Source organism: Cydia amplana, chromosome Z, assembly GCF_948474715.1.
Source record: "Cydia amplana chromosome Z, ilCydAmpl1.1, whole genome shotgun sequence".
NCBI lineage: Eukaryota > Metazoa > Arthropoda > Insecta > Lepidoptera > Tortricidae > Cydia > Cydia amplana.
The window spans coordinates 27,391,266-27,414,901 of NC_086096.1; the positions used below are offsets into that span (position 1 = coordinate 27,391,266).

The 23,636-nt window shown below is 39.3% G+C and overlaps 1 protein-coding gene across 1 annotated transcript; it reads right to left on the bottom strand.

Moving 5' to 3' along the window:
* Nucleotides 1-4,366: 4,366 nt before the first annotated feature.
* On the bottom strand, nucleotides 4,367-23,150 carry LOC134661683 (NAD(P) transhydrogenase, mitochondrial-like). Its single transcript, XM_063517840.1, has 23 exons — nucleotides 23,024-23,150; nucleotides 21,430-21,598; nucleotides 21,089-21,246; nucleotides 19,920-20,060; nucleotides 19,298-19,420; nucleotides 18,479-18,666; nucleotides 14,840-14,995; nucleotides 14,255-14,459; nucleotides 13,387-13,596; nucleotides 12,857-12,937; nucleotides 12,579-12,724; nucleotides 11,843-11,931; nucleotides 11,686-11,770; nucleotides 11,303-11,416; nucleotides 10,535-10,701; nucleotides 10,057-10,194; nucleotides 9,163-9,380; nucleotides 8,623-8,774; nucleotides 7,541-7,694; nucleotides 6,541-6,645; nucleotides 5,945-6,064; nucleotides 4,968-5,059; nucleotides 4,367-4,695 (listed from the first exon to the last, which is right to left on the bottom strand). Exons 2-23 carry the CDS (start codon nucleotides 21,588-21,590, stop codon nucleotides 4,549-4,551), a joined length of 3,150 nt encoding a protein of 1,049 aa, XP_063373910.1. The 5' UTR covers nucleotides 21,591-21,598; nucleotides 23,024-23,150; the 3' UTR covers nucleotides 4,367-4,548.
* Nucleotides 23,151-23,636: the final 486 nt, after the last annotated feature.

The window sequence follows — 23,636 nt, forward strand, 5'->3', positions numbered from 1 at the left end:
AAATTATTCTGCCAGGTTGAGTGTGACTCTGTGAGAGTCGAGTGGCAATGAGAAATGTCAAACTGCCTTCCTAACTACGTTCTGACGTCTGTCAGTCAACATTAAAACGCATAGATGGTAGGATCGTAATAGATCTGGTATACGCAGGTGAGGTGTGCGTCCATGAGGGACAAAACCAAAGAGTAAATAGTATAATATATATATGAGACAAAACATACGCAATGCGACACTATGATTGGTTTTTGATTATAGATGGTGAAGCAGATCTTGTCAGTAGAAAAAGGCGCCAAATTTGAAAAATGTAGGCGCGAAGGGATATCGTCCCATAGAAAATTTGAATTTCGCGCCTTTTTTTACTGACTAGATGTGCTTGACCAGCTGTATTTGTTAACATGATCATAATCCATACTAATTTACGGTGAAGAATTAAAAAAAATGTGAGACTGTGACAAGGACAAATAATAATAGCGCTTTCGCTGCTACTTCTACTGAAAGATGCATAAAGCTTTGGTTTCCTCCGAAAGCGGTGCCGTCATATAGCGGCCGTCTCCATACAAATACTACGACATCCATATTTAGCCGTATTATTTAGTATGGAGACGGCCGCTATATGACGGCACCGCTATCCTAGGAAAACCGATCTTAAGACTACCCCGTTCGGTCATTTCCCCCTACCCCTCATGACTGATCCAGTTAAAATATAGATGGTCAAGCAGATCTTGTCAGTAGAAAAAGGCGGCAAATTTGAAAAATGTAGGCGCGAAGGGATCTCGTCCCATAGAAAATTTGAATTTCGCGCCTTTTTTTACTGACAAGATTTGGTTGACCATGGGTCTGACTTTACAGACTTTGACAGCTTTACTTTAAATATGGTAGAAGAGCTGGCCGCAAAATTTCTAACCGACTTGATACCATGATGAAATGCACAATGGTTTCCCATAAAAGTGATGGCCACCGGAAGTGGCCTTCTTTTTCGTACTTTCGGCAAGTTCCGCCGTGGCAGACTATCTAATTCGGACTTAGCATCACTTTTATGGGAAACCATTGTGCATTTCATCGTGGTATCAAGTCGGTTAGAAATTTTGCGGCCGGCTCTTCTACTAATACATTCATGATAAAACGGGATATTAAACCTTGAATCATATAGTATTAGTATGGATTAGCCATGAGTGAGAGGGGGGTGAACTGACAGAACGAGATAGTCTTATATATCTTTCAGTAGGAGTAGCAGAGGAAACGCAATTGTTTGTCCTTGTCACAGTCTCACATAGGAGAAAAAAAACCGGCCAAGTGCGAGTCGGACTCGCGCACGGAGGGTTCCGCACCATCAACAAAAAATAGAGCAAAACAAGCAAAAAACAAACAAAAAAACGGTTACCCATCCAAGTACTGACCCCGCCCGACGTTGCTCAACTTCGGTCAAAAATCACGTTTGTTGTATGGGAGCCCCACTTAAATCTTTATTTTATTCTGTTTTTAGTGTTTGTTGTTATAGCGGCAACAGAAATACATCATCTGTGAAAATTTCAACTGTCTAGCTGTCACGGTTCGTGAGATACAGCCTGGTGACAGACGGACGGACGGACGGACAGTGGAGTCTTAGTAATAGGGTCCCGTTTTTACCCTTTGGGTACGGAACCCTAAAAAAGTGTCCCAAGGTTTTTTTCCCATTCCGTTACCATTTTTTATAAACTTTGTATGGCGGTCACGGAATGGAATCATCGAAAAACTTCTCCTATTAGGATCAAAAGAGCTCATGATTCTGAGTAGAAATAACATAAAAAATCCCAAGTTTGAAAAAAAATTTAGGGGACAACTTTAAATAAGACGGCTAAACTATTATTTTTTTTGTTCGTACTTTAGTATGTACTCATTTTGCAAAATATAACGCATTATAATTTGACGTTAAATTATTTTAATTTTTTGTATTCGTGGTACTATCGTACTTTACTCATTTCGCAAATAATAACGCACTAGTTTCTATTTTTAAATTGTTTATTAATTGCTTTAAAAATGTCATAATAAGAACATTAGGTACAGACATAGGTAGTTTAGCAGGTTCTTAAGTACATACTAATATCTAGCATGTTAATTATTACATTGATTGTGTAACAATTGAATTGTTGCCTGTTGTTAAACATCTAGCTGCCCAGTAGTAGTAGAGTGTGATGCTTCAGTTTATAGTATAGGGCAGTTGTGATTTTAACTTTACTTCAAATAACTTAAAATTACTTCACAAGTTATAAAGTCCCTATACGCCAACTCTACCAATTAATGGTTGCCAGATATTTCCGAAATGAAGTATGTCGGCACCACGCCATGCTTCTTCTCCACTTTCATTAAATCACAAAATTCACAAACGAAAGTGACGAAGCCATATTTGCGCAAATACCGCAACGAAATGTGTTGCGGGCGTAAGTATATCTCTTGATCTCAGTAATAATGGCACTTAGAGTAAATATATTATAGTAAAGTTGAAAAAAATCACTTAAACAACTATTCATATGATAACTATCCATATTTTAAATGCACGCTTTCTTTGTGCGGGTGTACGTAGGCCCAGTTTATTGTCGTTGTGTATATTATTATATACACAATGACAACAGACAGATGTTTTATCGACGACTATAGTTCGTTTTTTTTAGCATTAGAAAAAAGGTAAACAATCTTGATGTGTCTTTTAATTGAAAAACATGTTTTAGGAATAAGTCACGGCAAATATGTAACAATTATGAATCTAATACGATCATTTATATTCTTCTGCTTTCATAAGTATAAGTTAATGATTTTTAAAAAGCGTTTTTCAATTAAAAGACATGTCAAGATCGCTTAAGCTTTGGATTCCTCCGAAAACGGTGCCGTCATATTACGGCCGCTATATAGCGTTGACTGACGTCACTAGAACGTTGCCTATGTAAACAAGATGGCGCGGTTTCCTAGACGGCGTTACGTTACGTTGATTGTCAACGTAACGTAAAGCTTTGGATTCCTCCGAAAACGGTGCCGTCATATGACGGCCGTCATATAGCGGCCGCAAAAGACGGCCGTCTTTACGGTGGCGACATGTGGAAAGCACCACGGCGTCATAACACACCGTCATCCACCAAGGTCAAAGCGGCAAATTTGAAAAATGTAGGCGCGATGGGATAACGTCCCATAGAAAATTTGAATTTCGCGCCTTTTCCTACGGACAAGATTTGCTTGATCATCTATAATTTACTTGGAGGATGAAATATCATCAGAAGAGGAAAATAATCGTAGTACGGAATCATTTATTCAAATCTCGTGTCATTTATTCAAAATGGCGTCACCGCTATCTAATAAAACGTTCACGAAACTATCGACAAGGTCATGACGGCCGTCATCTTACGTTACGTTGACAATCAACGTAACGTAACGCCGTCTAGGAAACCGCGCCATCTTGTTTACATAGACAACGTTCTAGTGACGTCAGTCAACGCTATATAGCGGCCGTAATATGACGGCACCGTTTTCGGAGGAATCCAAAGCTTAAGATGACGGCCGTCATGACCTTGTCGATAGTTTTGTGAACGTTTTATTAGATAGCGGTGACGCCATTTTGAATAAATGACACGAGATTTGAATAAATGATTCCGTACTACGATTATTTTCCTCTTCTGATGATATTTCATCCTCCAAGTAAATTATAGATAATCAAGCAAATAAGTCAGTAGGAAAAGGCGCGAAATTAAAATTTTCTATGGGACGTTATCCCATCGCGCCTACATTTTTCAAATTTGCCGCTTTGACCTTGGTGGATGACGGTGTGTTATGACGCCGTGGTACTTTCCACATGTCGCCACCGTAAAGACGGCCGTCTTTTGCTGCCGCTATATGACGGCCGTCATATGACGGCACCGTTTTCGGAGGAATCCAAAGCTTTACCTTCTTTCTAATGCTAAAAAAAACGAACTATAGGTAAACAAATTCCATAATACGCCCCCTGTTTCCAAGTAAAAAAGTAATAGTATATAATGGAATGTGAAGGGAAGATACACTGGTAACATTAAAATTGATTATAAACCATCCACACAGTTATGCTAATAAATTCATACATTCATAATAGTTTAAAATATAATCAAAATTATGATTCGTTTATAATACACAACAATATGAAAAAAGATTGACTTGTTCTCAGTCATTTGTAAAGAAACGAACAAATCTGTAAGTATCAATAATTGAATGGAAGACTGAGTGAGTATATAATTTTTATGGCAACCAATTATATTTCTAGAACAGACTAGATAGATAGATTAGATATCACTTACAAGTTACAACAGTAATTTATTGTAATATTGTTACACTGATGTTGAATTGTTTGGAATATGTAGACAATATATTTCATAATTAAGAGTGTTTGTCGAACCCATTAATTAAATAACAATCACATACATTTCATTAACATAAAATCAGTCCCACATATTAGTAGTTGCAGCCTTATTCGTTTAAGTAGTAAAGATCTTATCCCCAATTACTAAGGTGTACCTAGTTAAAGTAATTGTCCACTTTGGGTGTAATTGATGGAGCTCAAGCGGTGAGGTGCTTGACCCTCTCCAGGAGGGCGTCGCAGGTCTTCTTGGCGTCGCCCAGCAACATGGCCGTGTTCGGATTGTAGAAGATCGGGTTGTCCACTGCCGCATATCCAACTCCCATGGATCGTTTCATGACTACCACCTAAAAGTTTATGATTTTTTAGTTATTTGATATACGATCATATTAAAAAAGACCTACCTCTAGATTTGAAGGTAACTATGAAAAGCGTAGACATAGAGAAATGGGTAACGGGTAGTCACGATTATTTACCGAATACGAATTGTCAGAAAAAGTATGAAGAAGAAAATAGTTGACTGTAATAAATAACATGTCTTAACATATTTAAATTCAAAGATATCATATAATATTCTTTGATACTTGTCACTACATGAATTGCGTTTCGACTGATGCACCTGTTGGGATTTCCACACTTTCAGTACAGGCATTCCGGCGATGGGAGAGTTGGGGTCGGTCTCGGCAGCACTGTTCACAGTATCGTTGGCACCTGTTCAATAAAATCATCCTTTAACATGTTCTACAAGTAAGATTACTTCGTTTCAAATTCCAGCAAAATTAAATGTTTCATAAATAGATACATATCGGTGCTAATTATGTTTCGCAATAGGGCCAAGCATAAAATCATTATAGCATTGCCCAAGGCATATATTGGTAACATACTTGAGCCATTTTATTTAAAGTTGTCCCTTACACTTTTTTTTTTCAAAATTGGGATTTTTTATATTATTTCTACACAAAATCATGAGCTCTTTTGATCCTAATAGGAGAAAAAAGTGTCCCAAGATTTCCATACATTTTTCGATCTTTGCATTCCGAAACCGCCATACAAAGTCTATGAAAAATGGTAACGAAATGGGAAAAAAACTTGGGACACTTTTTTTCTCCTATTAGGATAGAAAGAGCTCGTGATTCTGAGTAGAAATAACATAGAATCTCACAAATTTCTAAAAAAAGTGTAGGGGACAACCTTTAAAAAAATGGCCCACTTAACCTATTGTAAACCATGGCCGGTTCATTTAGATGTCATTATGGACCCGTTACTAATACCATAGAGAAAAAAATACATAGAGTGCTCACTCCATACATCAGTGTACATACTCCAGTGTACATACTCCAATTTCAGTGTCTACATCTAGCATCGAGTAGCGGAACTATCAGTACTGCTACTTGACAATAGATGTAGCACCAACCGGAAAGTCTTATCTCAACAGCATAAGACTTTCCGGTCGGTGGCTACATCTATTGTCAAGTAGCAGTACTGATAGTTCCGCTACTCGATGCTAGATGCTAATAGTCTTTTTGGTACTAAAACTGATGTATGGAGTGAGCACTCTATGTATTTTTTTCTCTATGCTAATACTCAATGACATACCAATAACCAGCACTAGGTCTGTGTCGGGGAAGTCGTCGTTGATCTCCTCCATCTCCAACACGTCATCGTAGGGCACGCCGGCCTCGGCCAGCAGCACGTTCAGCTGGCCCGGCATGCGACCTGTGCATAACGTACCTACTAGAGTCTGTGCGGAAAAAGAAGAGTCGTGGAATGTATGGGGCGCAATACATTCCACGACTCTTTCCGAACAGAGTCTACTGTATCTACTCCATTATTATTTTGGTTTAAATATCTTCTTTCGTATTCGGTCATTCGGCCTTTTTCTATTGTTTTAGGACATAAGTAGGGGTATCAGTACCGGCGCGTCCATAAAAGCCGATTCCCACCAGCTTGTCTGTTTTTGGATGTTTGAGCAGGGTTGTAAAGGAAATATGTAAGCCAAAATTAGCCCCGACCTGCCTATAGATATGTTTTCGCGCCGCCAAACATATCCATAGGCAAGCCGGTATCACTTTGCAAGTAAGTCAATTTTCATTTTTTACCTCTCTCCCTTTTTCCCATTATGATTTACTAGATACTTAAAATATGGAGTTACCTGCAATTTTACCTGACTTTTAATACAATAAATAAATTACCTGCAACAGGGTGGATCGCGAAGCGCACCCTCTTGCCTTGTTTCTTAAGCATGTCCACCAACTCGGCGATTGGGTACTGTGCTTTGGCAACGCACAGACCGTAACCTATGGGGCAAAGAATATCATAAGACGCTTACCACAAGGATTCTCGTACATTGACCCATCTGTTGCTATCTCTATTGGACGTGGATAATCATATTGCTATACCGCTCGCACAGTGACCTAGACAGCCGGCCATGGGCGGGACAGCAGTATAATTATGCGCGTGCAATATAGACAGCAACAGGCGGATCAGTGGACGAAAATCGTGATAGTCGTCTTTTATTTAGCATGGTCATTAAAGATGAAACAGTTTGTTAGGAATATTTATCTCTTACTGGCGACGGTGGGGCTTTCTTCCACCTTACGAACTACAAACAATCGCGAACAGCTTTAAATGTAGAATGTAAAATATGAGCTTGTTTAAGCTTTGGATTCCTCCGAAAACGGTGCCGTCATATGACGGCCGTCATATAGCGGCAGCAAAAGACGGCCGTCTTTACGGTGGCGACATGTGGAAAGTACCACGGCGTCATAACACACCGTCATCCACCAAGGTCAAAGCGGCAAATTTGAAAAATGTAGGCGCGATGGGATAACGTCCTATAGAAAATTTGAATTTCGCGCCTTTTCCTACTGACAAGATTTGCTTGATCATCTATAATTTACTTGGAGGATGAAATATCAGAAGAGGAAAATAATCGTAGTACGGAATCATTTATTCAAATCTCGTGTCATTTATTCAAAATGGCGTCACCGCTATCTAATAAAACGTTCACGAAACTATCGACAAGGTCATGACGGCCGTCATCTTACGTTACGTTGACAATCAACGTAACGTAACGCCGTCTAGGAAACCGCGCCATCTTGTTTACATAGATAACGTTCTAGTGACGTCAGTCAACGCTATATAGCGGCCGTAATATGACGGCACCGTTTTCGGAGGAATCCAAAGCTTTACCGGGTGTAATGATGATGTTGGAGGCGCGCGCGATGAGGTCGGCGACGGAGTCGACGCTGAGCTCGGTGTGCGCGGCGCCCGCCGGCCGCGCCGACCCGCCGCTCGTCACGCCGTACCCGCCCAGGATCACGTTAGCCAGCGAGCGGTTCATCGCCTACAATAGGGATGATGACACATGTTCAATTTTATAACAAAATCTAGTAAAATAGCAAACGAGCAATTTATCACAATAATGTGGGTATTCAAATAAAATATTGAAAAATTACAAAAATAGAGGACCTGAAAGTTTCAAAATTTTAGTTTTTTTTTTTAACTTCCAAAAACGATAGAAGTAAGGGTACCATTCGATTCCTTACATTTCATCCAAAAAAATATTGTATAGCAACTATATACATAAACGCAATATTTCACCAACAAAAACGCAATTTTCTTGTTTTGTCCATACTACAAGATGGACTCCCAGAGATCTTGACGTCACGTTCCCTTGCCGTTTTGTATAGGGCGTTTCGCGAGTGAAGTGCAATTGTCGGCCTTTGACTACAATTTCTGACTTTTGTGTTACTTTAATGCAATGGGTCCTATATATATATATATAGACATTTGATCCTAAAAACAAACCCGATCGATTGATACCATAAATGAAAATTAGTCATGTAGCCTATTATTACATTTTTAACACATCCTATTAACTGGAAGCATAACATTGTAGGTGAAAACATAACATTGTAAGTGGCTACTTAAAAAACTTGTAGCTAGTACAGTATTTTTCAGTATCAATTTTTACATTGATGAAATAACTTCTTTATTATTTGTTAGGCTTTAGATATGCGTCGGATATCAGTGACGCTGACCATGTAGAAATTGAAAGTCACTTCAGAACAGTTAGGACGAAAGGCATAATATAAGCATTACAACAACAACACAATTGCGTGATTGAACAGGAACACCAAACATACGACGTATGCATTTATTATGTTTTTAAGGAGGCATTTATTATGTTTCTTTTAAGTTCATTACAAAGTGATAGGGTTTAATTTTGTCTAAATTCTGATATCGTTATAGGCTCAAGTCAGATTACGTACCTTGCACATGATGTAGGACAGAATGGCACCGGAGCTGCCGATGAGAGCGCCCACGATGGTCATGAGCGAGTTGTTGAGCATGAAGCCCTCGGCGCACAGCGCCCAGCCCGAGTAGCTGTTCAGGACTGTGATCACCACCGGCATGTCGGCTCCTGCGTATTACAACAGATCTAATATCCCTTTCATTCATATTGCACATGAACAACACTTGTAACCAAATTATGTCGATTATCCTTTAGTTTGGCAAAGATTTGGTATTCTGCAGTTCGTATAAGACACGGATACAGCGTTTGCGTTCGGGAAGCATAGTTGAACCAGGTATTGCAGGATGTAATTAATAAGGCAACTATAAAACAGTACTGCTGGAGACGAAACAACTACAGACTTAATAAACGTAAAATTTTAACGCGTTTATAAACATACAGTAACGGTTATATATCATTGAACGCTGTTTTATGCACTAACAGAAGGTTGTCACCTGGCGAAAGTTCGGAAATCTATTCCAGTAGACAAAGGTTTCCTCGATTACAATAGACTTGCCTCCGATAGCAGCCGTGAGCGTGATCCCCTGTATGCCGCTGAGCAGGGCGGCGGCGGACAGCAGCGGCAGGCCGGGCGCGCCGGGCAGCGCCAGCAGCGCGCCGCCGCAGCCCAGCGAGCCCGCCAGCAGCGCCGCGTTGAGCGCGTGCCGGCCCGGCAGCAGCAGCGGCGCCGACGACAGCGACCCCTGCAGCTTGCCGTACGCTACTAGCGAACCGCTGGAACCATACCGAGCGCTCGTAACACTTACATCATAAACACAACACACAGACAATCCAACCTCTAAACATAGCATAGTCGCGCTACCCCCTCTGCCACACATACGGTAGCGTTACTCCATCTTCGAGTCAATCCCGTGCCGTGGTTGGTCCGTGTCTTTTAACGCACCAATCACGGCACGGGATTCGCTCACTTCGTCCCCCCGCACCCCCGTATTTTTGGCAGCATCGGTTTCATGAAAGAATTGGCCTAAGCTCAGTCTAGAGGTTGGATTGTCAGTGACACAACATCAATCTTCCTGATAGTTAAAACAGAATGGTCAAGTAGACACGGAATATGAATTTATATACAATGTGGCTAAAGAATAACTGCATTCCCGTTGCTAGGGAGGTTTTGGGGTTATACTGAGCTAAAAGTTGCTGTGGGACCAACCCCGAAATCGTAACAAAAAATTTCGCTGTTTCATACATTATGGCTGGTCCATTTTCTATGGGAGGGTAAAATTTTTGAGTTGGTCCCATAGTTGCTGTCACCTCTATTGCTAAGGATGAAAGTTTAAAGATGACATGTACTGGGAACAGTGACGAGCACACGGACGTCTACAACTACCTGGCTAATCTCGATCAACTCCTGGTTAAAAGCAAAAACATATATGGTTAGAGGGTGTCAACTTACGTGAAAGTAATTCCTCCAATGTATGTTCCGAGGAACAGTGAGGTCTTGAGCGTGGCGGCCGTGGGGTCGAGCGCCATGGCCGGGAACTCGTGCATGTAGGTCGCCAGGCACGTCAGCACTGCGGCCATGCCCACCAAGCTACAATACGGTAACTCATTCGTTTATCCGAAACAAGAATGTCAAACTAATACGACATATTTAGTTCTAACTTAAACGAAGTCGGGGAGCGTGTTGGCGGTTAATAATGGTATTGATTTTTCACGTTTCAGTTTCACTAAATCCGCCTAAATGCGTACTGTAGTAGAAAACTCCGAGACTTGACTCTTGCTGCCTGGCGGTGCGCACTGGCAACATTGTGTCACTGCGAGTTACAAGGGCATAAAAACGTATAAGTAAGATTTCAATGGATAAAGCACCAGCGCAAAACGAGATGTTTGGCTTAGATTGATCGTACCCTATGTGTTTGAATTTGATCTACCTGTGGAAACCAGCAACGAGTTGGGGCAGGTCCGTAATCTCGATTTTCTTAGCGATCGTGCCTCCTAGCAGGCCACCGATGCCGGCGACCCCCAACATTTGCGCCAGCACCTCGGCACTAGGCGTCAGCGCGCCCAACGTCGCCGCAATGCCCCCCGCGACGCCAATCTACCGAATAACAACATTAAGTTATGCAAGGTGCACTTTTGGAATTACATTTTAAATCAGAAGCATATTAGCAACCTCATATTTCTAAAGAATCGTCAAACATCCACATCATCAGTGAAAAGCTAACCCGAGTTGTCACGTTGTATTGTCAACTGTATAATACATTTTTAACACAAATATTGTCTTTCGAATTTGTAAGGTAATAAATACTTAAGTTATAAGTGCAGGAATAAAAGTAACTTAGTAATGTAGTGGTTTTTCACTATGTAATTGACTTACGAATGCCTTTTCTAATCATTCTCTGGGTCTGGACATCGGATGATGACGTAGGAGGAAACAGGATCATTCGAATCATTTTTGGTCAAAAACAGATGACGTAATTTATGAACAGCCCCTAAGACGATCTGTGACTTCATGACAGGCGATTCCTCATACACACTTTACGGTCTTGAGCCATTGACCCCTTCAAGTTGTGAATGTGTGCACTTGCGTAAATACGAGATAGGTCAGCTTGTTATGGAGTCGTAGTTATATATTAGCAACGTTAAGTCCATGAAGGTTGGCAATGATTAAGCGTCAGTAACATGAAACTAATGTTTACCATTCCGAGATAGTTGCCCTTGCGCGCCGTGGTCTGCGAGCTGAGCCCCGCCAGCGCGCCCACGCAGCACAGCGAGGACGCCAAGTACGCCATTTGGTGAACTTCGGGGTAGCCCTGCCAGGACACTCAATAATATAACATAAACTTGTAAAACTAATTGACTCCATTAGTAGAAGGGGGGCGGGTAGAAGAACAAACATGGTAAACCTGGAAAGTGCGACATTTGGCAAGTGCCGTCTTCTTGTATTTTATTGCCCTAGATAACGGTTAAGTATATCTTATTTATAAGAGGCAAGGAATTAGCATTAATTTCTTACACCGACGCTAATAAGAGAAGTAAACTAGTAGTGACATGTGTTTTATTATATGATTATCTTACTTACCTGCATAGCTGTAACTAGGTAACCTCCAAGTAAGGCCGCTGCTGGGATGGAGTATAGGTATCCATATTCCGGGGGGTCACCGGGTCTGAAACAGAGCCCTCGTAGTAATCCCTCGTTTGCAAACAACACAAGCAATACTATCGCGCAAAAACAATACCTTTTAAACATGTCAAGCATGCGCTGGGTGACTAAGAATCCACCAAACACGTTCACAAACGAGATGAGAGCGGCCGTGCTCGCTAACCACTACAAAACAAAAAAACTGCATGTAACACAAACCGAAAAACAGTACAAGGTTGTTTGGTGACCAAGCGGGGGAACTGTTAATCTATTGTCATCAAGTGTGTGCCACAGACAGCAACGAGAGATACTAATTTCTTGCAAGCCACACGAAGCCGAGCATTTCGTGTCCGCCCAAAAATAACAAGATTTTACAATGATAGGGCAAAAAAGTAGATAAGTTTAGAAATACCACTGCCATTGTTAAAGGTCCCCGCTGAGTACCAAATCAAATACATGTAAACAAACTCATGCATAAAACAAATTCATTAAAACGTATGAACATATTCTAAAAGAATATTTGCCTGATAGATGAATAATATAGGTAGAATATGGCTTTTTTAAAGCGTTAATTTCGCAATTTTTTCTTCTTTTGAATTGTGCAAATTAATTAATATCTCTAAACAAAACGCTGCTAAGCGTTAACGATGAAATCGGTACAAAGCAGAGAGTAATAAATTGCAATAAAATCTAAAATAATTTCATTCTCATAATCTGGTTCACTGATACAACAGCTAGCAACCGCACCACAAAACAAATTTAGTAAACAGTGAAATCCGTAAGCGTAATTTTAAATTAGGCACGCAAAACTAGGAAATGCGCGTGATCGGTACCTGCACCGGAGTGTCGGGGACGTAGCCGCCGCCCATCAGCAGCAGCCCGCCGACGGCCGTGATGCCCGACACGGCGTTGGTGACGGACATGAGCGGCGAGTGCAGCGCGGGCACCACGCCCCACACCGTGTGGTAGCCCACCACGCCTAACGGATGAGAGATCACATTTCAAATGCGTTCCGCCTCGCTACGAACTTGCCGCGCGAAACAGCTGTGGAGGTGTGCCTTGCCCGACACAAACGCACATATAACCACAACACAATGGTTTTGGTACATACCTGATAGAGCGAGTGTCGTTGTCATGGTTGTGAATGCAGGGTTGGGCGATGCGATGCCCAAGCCAATTAGCGAAGCCAGCCCTGAGCATTAAAAAAAATTCATAGTCATCAGAGTGAAGCGGTTATATGTAAAATTTTGATGCAGATATCAAAAAGTAACAAGTACACTTTGCAAAAACTAGGTTTAAAAAAGTCTTTTTGAATGACAGTTTTACAAATAGCATTTACATTTCATGTACAAATACATACAAAAAACGGAAGAAAAAAAACGGAAGAAAAAAAACGCGCGATTGACCTAAGCTCATATCATATATGACATTTTTTCCTTCTCTCGGCCTCAGAAATGAGTGGACTCCTCGTGGGCACTTTGTATAAGAAATTTACATAGGCTCGTAGGCATTTGAAGAAAATAAGGTATTTGCGACTTTAAAAACAATACTCAAAGTTGCAAACCTCTTAACTCCGTTGAAGGAGATAATATATTTGCGACAATACCCGTAGATATTGATAAAGAGTATTGGTAAATTTACCAGTGGAATACAAGAAAGAGTCCTTGAGAGTGTGATTGAAAGGGTTGGGCGGTTCGGCCTTAGCGGGCGCGGCGGCGGCGGCGGGCGCGGCGGTGACGGCGGCCATGCTGCGCGGCGGCGGCGCCGGCCACAGCAGCTCGCCCGCCTTCAGCACGATGGCGCCGCGCGTCACCTCGTCCTCCAGGTCGATGTGGAAGTGGTCGTTCGTGCCTGGTAAAATATACAATTCATGTTATCAGGTGCTAAGACGTGCTCATATAATAACATATTTGTAAATTAATTAAACAAAATTTATTAAAATATATGTAATCTCGTATATACCTACTGCATCAATTCTGTGAAAATGTTTTGGTTCTGCACGGGATTGAAATAAATAAAATTCAATAATCACATTCAACAACACGAAAGTAATCTAAGAATGTGAAAACCGCATTTTTTTACATTTTTGTAAAGATATTCTAGTTTAAAAATGTTTTGCCCAAATATATATTCCTTATATTATAGTACAAATGTATGACAACTATATACTTAAACGCATTTTTACGGCGTAAATAGGGAAAAACCTGAGAACCTGTAATTGGCTTTTTGTATCACATTTATAAAACCTATTAACATGTTAACAGCTGTTGGATCGCCGAATAGTAATAAATAAATAAATAAAAACTTATTCATTATGATTCTTTTGCATACATTTTGGCGCAGCCCTGAGTGAGATGACGTTACATCACGCTCGATTTTTGCAATTTGTAAGTGACTGGGATATAATAGAAATCAGGTTTATTAGAAACATTTGAATCACCTGGGAAGTAGATCCGATTCCCATTTTTTTTTAATTCATGCAAGAAGCTAATTCAATAAAAATGCCAACCCATGCTAAGGAGCAGTCCAGAGATATTGTTAGCGTAGAGCGTGGAAGCATGCGCCGGCATCCTGCTGGGCATGTCGGTGAGGCCGACGTGCGTGACGCCGTGCACCGTGGCGACGGCGCCCTTCCTGGTGGTCTGCACGTTGCCGCCCATCTCCGCCGCCAGGTCCACAATCACGCTGCCCGCTGCCATGTCGCGGACCGCGTCCTAAGGTACCCAAACAAGTTTGCACTGTGATGCGTATGTTCAACGATTAAAAGGGTAGGCGTCGCACGTTTGATACCATCATTCCACCAAGGGTCAATGAAGTTTACGAATTATCAGATGTAGATTGGTTGGTGGTAACTCGGACTTTTTCTCAGTTAATACCACAGGTAGGAAAAAATTCTCAGTTGCTAGATATCACTGAATTAAAAAAAAAATTTGATGGTTGAATTACGTGAGAATAATGCGAAAGATCGGATTATATTTCGTAACTAAAAACTTACTTAGTAGTAGTTAAAGCATGTTCTACGATTTGTATGTATCATGTAGTCATACTAGCTGCTAACTTAGTATTATAATTATTTATTAGGAGATGAACAAACCTCTAAAATGAGCAGGGGCGCGGGCTTGCCGGGGATGAGAGCAGTAGTTATAACGACATCAGAAGTTCTTGCCTCCTTCCCTAACAGGGCCCTCTCGGCGTTAAGGAACTCTTCACTCATCTCCTTGGCGTAGCCACCTTCGCCTGAACCATCCTCCTGTATAAGCAATAATGAATGAAACAGTGCAAAGGAAATGGCGCTGGTTTTGTGGTGTAAAGTAAGTATAAGAGGATTTCTTCTAAATTATCGTATTTGGGTCAGCAAAGTTCGCAGTTCTGTGTAGGTATAACTAGTTATCTTCTAGTTCTACGATACGCCGAGGGGCGCGAAATTATACATAAGTACCTAAAGAAAGCTTTCATCGTTATTGATAAAACTATTGCTGATTATTATCCGTGTTCCCCGTGTTCGATAATTTCGTATCAATCGATCGATAAATATGTTTTCTAAATGAATGATGACTTAATAATATTGATTTTGCGATATATTCGGCTTCTTCGGCCTCGAAAAATACCGCGGCAAATATTATTACATATACATGTTATCTAAGCTATCAAATAGCGAGCAAATACCTACGTATTGTTTGCATACCTTACCTATCTAATGTTATTATGTTAATAATTTGTTATGCCCTTGCCAGGATCCATGAGATACTCTGTTACTCTATTTATAAGAACTGTATCAATACCATGGTTGCAATAAAGAATATTATTATTTTCTACAAGATTTCGATTTCGGAGCCTAAGCTGGTAGTTTATATTATTATGATCTTTATTTACTTATCTTCTTAGTTTAGGTTTTTTTAGAATATGAATATAAAAGTAAAATAAAAAACACTAATAAAATATTATTATTATTATTAAATTTCGAGGAGTTTTTCAACAGTAGATACAAGCAGGCACACCAAGCGTAATCATTTATTTTCACTACCTATTTTCCTATTTATCTTCCTAATTCCCAGAGTCATTTAGCAGTTTTTAATTATAGTTCAGAATTAGATTTGAGTTTGTCCATTTAAAAGAACATCGGGACCTCTAGTATTAGGTACCTGCTGCTGGACCAAACGCAAAACTAGACTAAATTGAGTAAATATTAGCTACTAGCTATGTCCCATCTATTACTATGCACGTCAAATGATCTTAATAAATACGACACCGCACCTAACCTCCGTTGCATTGTGCATCGTGATCACTGTGGTCAGATATCATTCATAGAGTGGACAAAGGTGCGTAAAATATCTGTTGAAATGTTGGACAGTAACGTTCATGATATTCTTATATTTCATAATGAATTTAATGATTCTTAGAAGTACATCTTAGTTATTTGTATGTACAGGTGATGAAGAAAGCGGTCGGCTTTAGCACTTCGGGATATTTATAGAGAGATAAAGGTATTCAAGTCTAAATAACTAAGTATGTGAGTTTTTAAACTGTGAACAAATACGTACTAAACAACAAGTTATTAAGAGTAGGTAATAAAACATCTTATCAAAGTGGTCGGTTCTGTTTACTGGACACTGACATATCAAACAATATTACTTATGTAACATCGTTAACAGCTGGGGCATGGGGCATCAGCTACTAAATGCGCGAGTACATGTTAGAGTAAACCGCGCGTGTTCATCCTATTCAGGTCATATCATACACATTACACACACCAGGTACCTAGGTATTATAAGTACTAAGTACCTATATAAGGTTACTTGCAAAAGTAGCAACAGCAAACCAGATTAATATTATTTTAAAACCAGTCGTATCCACACAAAAAAAGGCTTTTCTCTTCTGCTCCCGAACGAAGAATGGATCCTAATCTGGTTATAGCTGATGTCACTTAAAACAGGTCCCTACGTACTTTATTTGATTCCGGTTCGTTACAGCCAAATATCATAACGTGTTCCTAAAATATCAGAATGTCAAAACAGATTATTCTCATAATGTCTAAAGCTCGAAATGACTTAAGCCTACTTCTTAAATTACCGTGTTCTTAATATGACTATAATTCATTTAGACTCTATCGCGTTTTGACAAATTTTCAATTCTACCATTACCCAAAATGTCTAAAACTTGACTTGATCGTGTTTTGATAAATTTTCAATTATACCATTTCCCAAAATGTCTAAAACTCAAATTAACTAGATCGATCTAAAAACGTCACATTGTCAAAATATCTAAAACTCAGTATCTATGGAAAATATTTAAAATTATGTTGAAGATTACAGTTTTTAAGCAATGAGTAATTAAATTAATTATCAACGGCATCCCAATTTTCGTCTTGTTGTTATTAACTAAACTAATTATTTACATTTATAAATACGTAACACTAAAAATACTGCGTTGTTAAAATTTTAGGTATTATTATGAGACAGTGTCATTTTGATCTTTGGGCCTGTCAACAAAAGGCTTTTTTGAATTTTGGTAATTATGAACCTAATGCATTTTCACTTTCATTCTTAATAATAATTCGGTATTTGCGAAAAAGATACTGCGTGTATGCACAAATACTTTTTTGTGGAATATTAGACTAAGACTTGTCTTCATAACTATAAGATAGGAGTTTAAAGGTGTGTGCACGACCCTTTAAATGACAAATAAAAGTACGGGAGTAGAAAAAATATGTAAAAGGGCATTATGATATTTGGCTGTAACGAACCGGAATCATTTATTTTAGACTGTAGAGAAAATACGAAAGTTCTGAAAGACTAATTAGAACTTACTGTGTATGATATGATATGCTTTTGTTTTTAAATTATATTTAACGGTAAATGGTAACAAGCATTTATGATTATTAAATAGGTTTATTATTTTAAGAATTGCGTCATATTTTGCTAAGGAACCCTAAAAAACTGGTATGGGGAATGAATTGGGCATCATCTAGTTACTTGATAAAGATACCAAACTTGGCTTAAAGGTCCAAACTAATCCGCCAGAATTTTTTTTCTGAGCACCGGGAGCTCTGTACTTTGCCCCCCCATCGGACACGGAGTTCAAATTGGCTACCGGGCGTTTTGGGCTCAGGTGGACGTGTATAATACCCCTACCAAATGGCATTGCTGTACTCAAAAATATATACGTCTCCATACAAGCCTTCCCAATAGAAAACGGACTAGTAGTAATGTTTAAAATTTTACAGATCTTAAACGATTCGGATTAAATCGTTTCATATAACTTTCACTTTCGGATATACGAAAAAATATATAATTTGGTATTTTTTAATGAAACGCTAGTACTTCCGTCTAAGTGTTAACCATTGGAACGTTTACCTTACCTATAACCGTAACAATAACACCCAAAAAAACAATTATAAAGAAAATCATCGAGTAAATGCCAAAATGTGACGAGTTGGTTGCGAGTAAGTTTGGATTGTGTTGTTGTGTGACTTGTGTGTACCTAGACTTTTTCATCGATTATAAGTTTGTTTGTCATTCCAAAATTTTAAAAACAATGGCAATGGATTGGTCATGTCATGTGTATGTAAATGAGTCTATATAAAAACAATGCCGGATGCCTCCTACCTTGATTGGGCGACCGCATTTGGTGAACGTCCCAATGTAATTGCACCCTTATATTTGGCGCCGTCAATATTTGAATACCTATCTTGCATTGTAGATTAGATCTGTGATGCACACATACGCACACTGACCTTAACATCCATAGTGATGAACTGCGCGCCGAGACTCTCGATCTGCTCGCGCACGGCGGGGCGCGTGTCGAAGGCGCGCACGGCGGCGCCCATGCAGCGCGCCTGCGCGGCCGCGGCCAGCCCCGCCACGCCGCCGCCCACCACCAGCACGCGGCACGGCGGCACCCGCCCCGCCGCTGTCATCTGACCTGCGTACGGCCTTTTAGTATAGGACGTTCACCTCACTACTAGGTAGGCTCATTTAGACGGTGCGAGAGCTCGCAATGCGAGTTACATTACATTGCGTCATTTGATCGGCCGGCTGAATTGACGTAACCTCAATGGTCCGCAATGTAACTAAAATCGTATACGAGTACTAGAGTACGTAAATGAGCCCTAATTATCGAAACGAGCTTCTAGGAAGGTACACTCGTACACTGCACTCCTTCAGGATATAAGTTTTTGGCAAACAATCCTTTTTTGTACAAGCTTTTATCGCTGACTGTACTTTTATTCTTACTATAGGCAACTAATACTCATCGAGACAATTCTAAAAACCCCAAACACAATTAGGTTGCGTTGTTTCATCACAGAGTTCCTATGGCCATTTCCTGTCTCCATCATCAGATCAGCTCGATAGTTCCATAATATTGCATTGTGTACCCGATTTACATATGTATGCAAATTTTTAGCTCAATACTACGCCTCCTCCCACCAATTGACCACTTTACATTTTAATCGAATTCGCTGTCAATTATTTACAACCGGTTCTTTACAACAATTTGTTAAGTATTAGAATATCTGTTTTATAAAATAGTAGGTAAATAAATTGTGTGGTACCAGAGAAAAACCTGGGGAAGTTGGCGGCAGCCTCGATGACGGCGCGGTAGCCGGCGACATTGGCCATGGAGCTCAGCGCGTCGAACGCCTGCGCGCGGCTGATGCGCGGCACGCAGTCCATCGCTGCACAAATAAGCTTCGATCAACGAGAAGAAATTACGACTTTTCACGAGATCTACTATAAAGAATACAAGCACAAGACTAGTCGGCTAAACTTGGGTAAAACCAAAAAGTGGTCTTGGCTGCGTTTTGAGTTAGGGTGCAATAGATAATCTTCGTTTTTCTTCGTCAATTGCACCAGTTAGACTAAAGCCTCATCTAAAGATCTGTCACACGACGGGCGTGTCGTGCATTGCCTCTCATCCAACGACCGCAGCGAAGGTTCTCGGTAGGCTTGGATATTTTATACTTAATATTGCCGGTTTAAAAATATACATGATATTATAAATAGCCATAAGTACTAACCAACTACTTGATACAGTAATTTTTTTTTCTAGTGTTGTTTAATTTTTAAGTAGTTTTATTTTAATGTTAGTATAGGTAGTTTTAATTTGTTTAATTTAATAATAGTTCATAAATAAACATATTCTTAATATGTACATAATTATAACTTATACTTTACCAAACGCATTAATCCTCTTGCCAGCAAGTTTCTTGATTAAGTCTTGGTTTTGTGCAGGATATAAGAATGATATTAAAGTACTTTCATCCCTTACATTTGGAAGTTCATTATCTAAAAGTGGACGGACTTTTAGAACTATATCTGAAACAAAGCAAAGAAGTTTTTATTGTCGCCAATGATTGATCAGTAAAAGATGATTAGCATACAATAAATACTGATGCTAAAATAAAAAAACTCACTGAAACCTGTTATAAAAATGTAACTGTTTTTGCTTCGTTTCTATTTTAATGGAATGTATATATGTATTTGTTACAACTTGACTCCATGTGCGCATATATCAAGACATAGAGAAAAAAAATACATCAAGACCAATTCTTAAGCATGGCTGGTACATTTTAAAGTGTCTTAAGTTAAGTTAAGGGCGTGCAGGGGGGAATACATTGCCAAAACAAATATCGAGGTATAGAAAACAATACATTACGTTTTTATTTTCTAAATTAATTTACCAATACACTGATGCAAGATGGTGGCCAGTGAAAAAGACGACGGAAGTAACACTTAAGTACTCATTATTTCTTTATACATATTAGGCGACTTTGTACGTATAGGTATGTATGTGTACCAATAGTGGAATGGGTGATGGAACTGTACCTACTGTAAAGACGTCATAATTACTGAGCAATCGGAACATTGCTAGGGATTCACAAGACGCAATCTGTTCGAATTAACTTTTCGGTCTTAACGTGATTTTCTTTTACGTGTTATTTGTCATTTACTTAGATAGATAGATAGATATATATATATTACATAGTACCTCAATGTTAATTGGTAGAAAATTAAGAAGTTAATTGAAGGTAAAGGCTCTGATTGATTGTTCTTATAAACTGGTGAGAAAGTTGATTTTATCCACATGTGTGGCAAAGTAAATTATGATTTTGCACGTTGAGTGATAAGTGGGGGTTTGGTGTCGTGTTTCCGTGTAAGACGATATGAAAGTACATACCTATCTAAAACGTAGTGATTATATTATCTTTGCTACCATTATTATACTTATACTTAGTTCGTAGTTGGTACCTAGGTATTTGAAATTGACAGGTACAGTCAAGTGTAAAAATATGGGTGCACACATCAATAACACATGTAAAATTAGTTATATTTATAATATTTACCAGATTGTAGGAATGTATCCTTTGTAGAGGTAATTTTGGCACCAGCCTCCTCATATAACTTATTGTTGAAGTTGGCCGAAAATCCAGCATTCTCTTCAACATTAACACTAAAACCTTTTTTTACTAATTTGCTAACTACTGCTGGTACAACGGCCACCCTGTAAATGTATTACTTTATGTAAGTACTTCACACAGTGGAAAGGGAGAAAAATATTATAATTAATTGTATGCCTCTGGATACCATTTTCAATTCAACCGGAAGTTAGTCGTTATTAATAATCATTAAGTGCCTAGCTGGACTTTTAATAGTTGTTTTTATTAAAATTTAATAAGATACCTACCTTCTTTCTTCATTCCAAATTTCTTTAGGTATGCCTACAGTGAGTTTCTTATAAGGCACTCCGGGGACAGTGGGGGGAGTGGAAGAAGAGCTGTAGAGCCGCAGGTGCCATGACGGGGGCAGCGGCTTGCATGCTCTGAGGATCCTGGTGCAACCACACATTCTAACAGCTGGAAGCAAGCAACAATTCTCATAAATGTCATCAATAATGAAAAACTCCTAACAAATAAATAAAAATAAGAACTTTTACAAATTATTAAAAAGATTGGTTACTTTAAAAATGGGTTGTAGCAGTAGTACCTATAGCTGAAAATAAAGACAAACTAATTCTTAGGGCTGATAGTGCGAGTGCAAGAAAGAGATATGTGAATGTTCACAGAAGTCTCTTTCTCTCTCTCTCTTTATAGTAGTAGAAAACTGTTATATTTAGTTTGGCAAACCAAATTTGTCAGTAAAAAAAAACCGGCCAAGTGCGAGTCGGACTCGCGCACGGAGGGTTCCGCACCATCAACAAAAAATAGAGCAAAACAAGCAAAAAAACGGTCACCCATCCAAGTACTGACCCCGCCCGACGTTGCTTAACTTCGGTCAAAAACCACGTTTGTTGTATGGGAGCCCCACTTAAATCTTTATTTTATTCTGTTTTTAGTATTTGTTGTTATAGCGGCAACAGAAATACATCATCTGTGAAAATTTCAACTGTCTAGCTATCATGGTTCGTGAGATACAGCCTGGTGACAGACGGACGGACGGACAGCGGAGTCTTAGTAATAGGGTTCTGTTTTTACCCTTTGGGTACGGAACCCTAAAAACTATACTCATCCCCATATTTTTGGTGCAAGTACTAGCGTAAGACAAAGACAGTATGATTCTATGTCTCTTTTTTAAAAGAGACTCCCTGGCCAAACTATAGATTTAAAATTGAATTCATTTATAAAAACAAGGGTTTTTTTCTGCAGCTTTGGTATTCTTTTTAAGATTGAAGCAGGTCAAACAGGGCTAGTATGATAACCTTTATCTGCAACACATCATTATCATCTCCTTTTAATTAATAAGTACCCATGTTTTTATGGCAAATTAAATTAATTACAGTGACCCAATCTCAAAAACTAACTTAAAAGTATAATTTTATATAATAAACTAAAAATTAAAAAACCATTAAGTATTCATCTAAAATTATCGTTTAGGTAGTTTTTACCTATGCTACCCCAAAAACATACCCACGGGTGAAAAAAAAGTTATAATTAAATGTAAATGTTGAAATGTAATTAGTTTCACTAGCAGTATTTTTAATATGCACCGTATATATAAATAAAACAACACAAACTACAACAATATAGAAACTTAGGGAAGTTTTGAATGGAACATAATTACAACGTCCGTTGAATTAAAATGCGTTCTGTACCTTTAATGCATGCCACAAAAAGATGCCGAGTAGAGTTCAATAACTCGCTCGCAAAAATACGCAGACATGATTTATATTACACTGCATATTAAAAAAACACGGTTTGTTACTCGCTGGAGCTGTAACATGTAGCTAATCTAAAAATAACAGTAGAGTTTATTAGTAGCGTATCTGGGAAAAATTCACTTACCCTAAAGAAAACATAAAAAATCGAAGCTTTGAATATCGGTCCACGTCGCTACGCCGATAACCAGCAACAAACCAAGCCAAGCCAGCGGCTGCCGGCCGATTGCTAAATTCCCGCTTCACTCTCGCTCGCGTATCTACTCTACTGTGATCGCGACAGAAAAGTTGATTACTAGTGACGTACATGGCAGTTTAAACAGGCCCATGTAACATATCGATACTGCGGCAGGTGATATATTGAAACCAGGGATGTTGCGGATGCAGATTTATGGACATCCGCGGATGCGGATGCGGATGCGGATATTAAAAAGGCTCACATCCGCGGATGCGGATGCGGATGCGGATGTCAAGATTAGGTACTTAGAAAACGTCAAATATTACATTTTTAGTATTTATTTATTAAAAAAAAAAAAACGAAACGTTTAGTATTTGAGCAAGAATATAGCTGCGTTATATTTAATAAACAGTAACTTGGCCGACTTTTCTGGATCTAGACGATTTCGTTATAGGTAATGACGAAATTACCTAGCACTTACGCCGCCGCTAAGACGTTCCTGTACCGACTTGTTCGACATCCGCATCCGCATAAGCTCCGCATCGATTTTATGCGGATGCGG

What these genes read in the sequence shown, in the direction of transcription:
- LOC134661683 (XM_063517840.1), bottom strand. Translation starts at nt 21,590, where the DNA reads ATGTGTGGTTGCACCAGGATCCTCAGAGCATGCAAGCCGCTGCCCCCG. An exon ending in TGGACTGCTCCTTAGCATGG is followed by an intron (nt 13,597 to 14,254) that starts GTTGGCATTTTT and finishes ATATTTTACCAG; the next exon opens with GCACGAACGACCACTTCCAC. An exon ending in CTCTTTCTTGTATTCCACTG is followed by an intron (nt 12,938 to 13,386) that starts GTAAATTTACCA and finishes TTTAATGCTCAG; the next exon opens with GGCTGGCTTCGCTAATTGGC.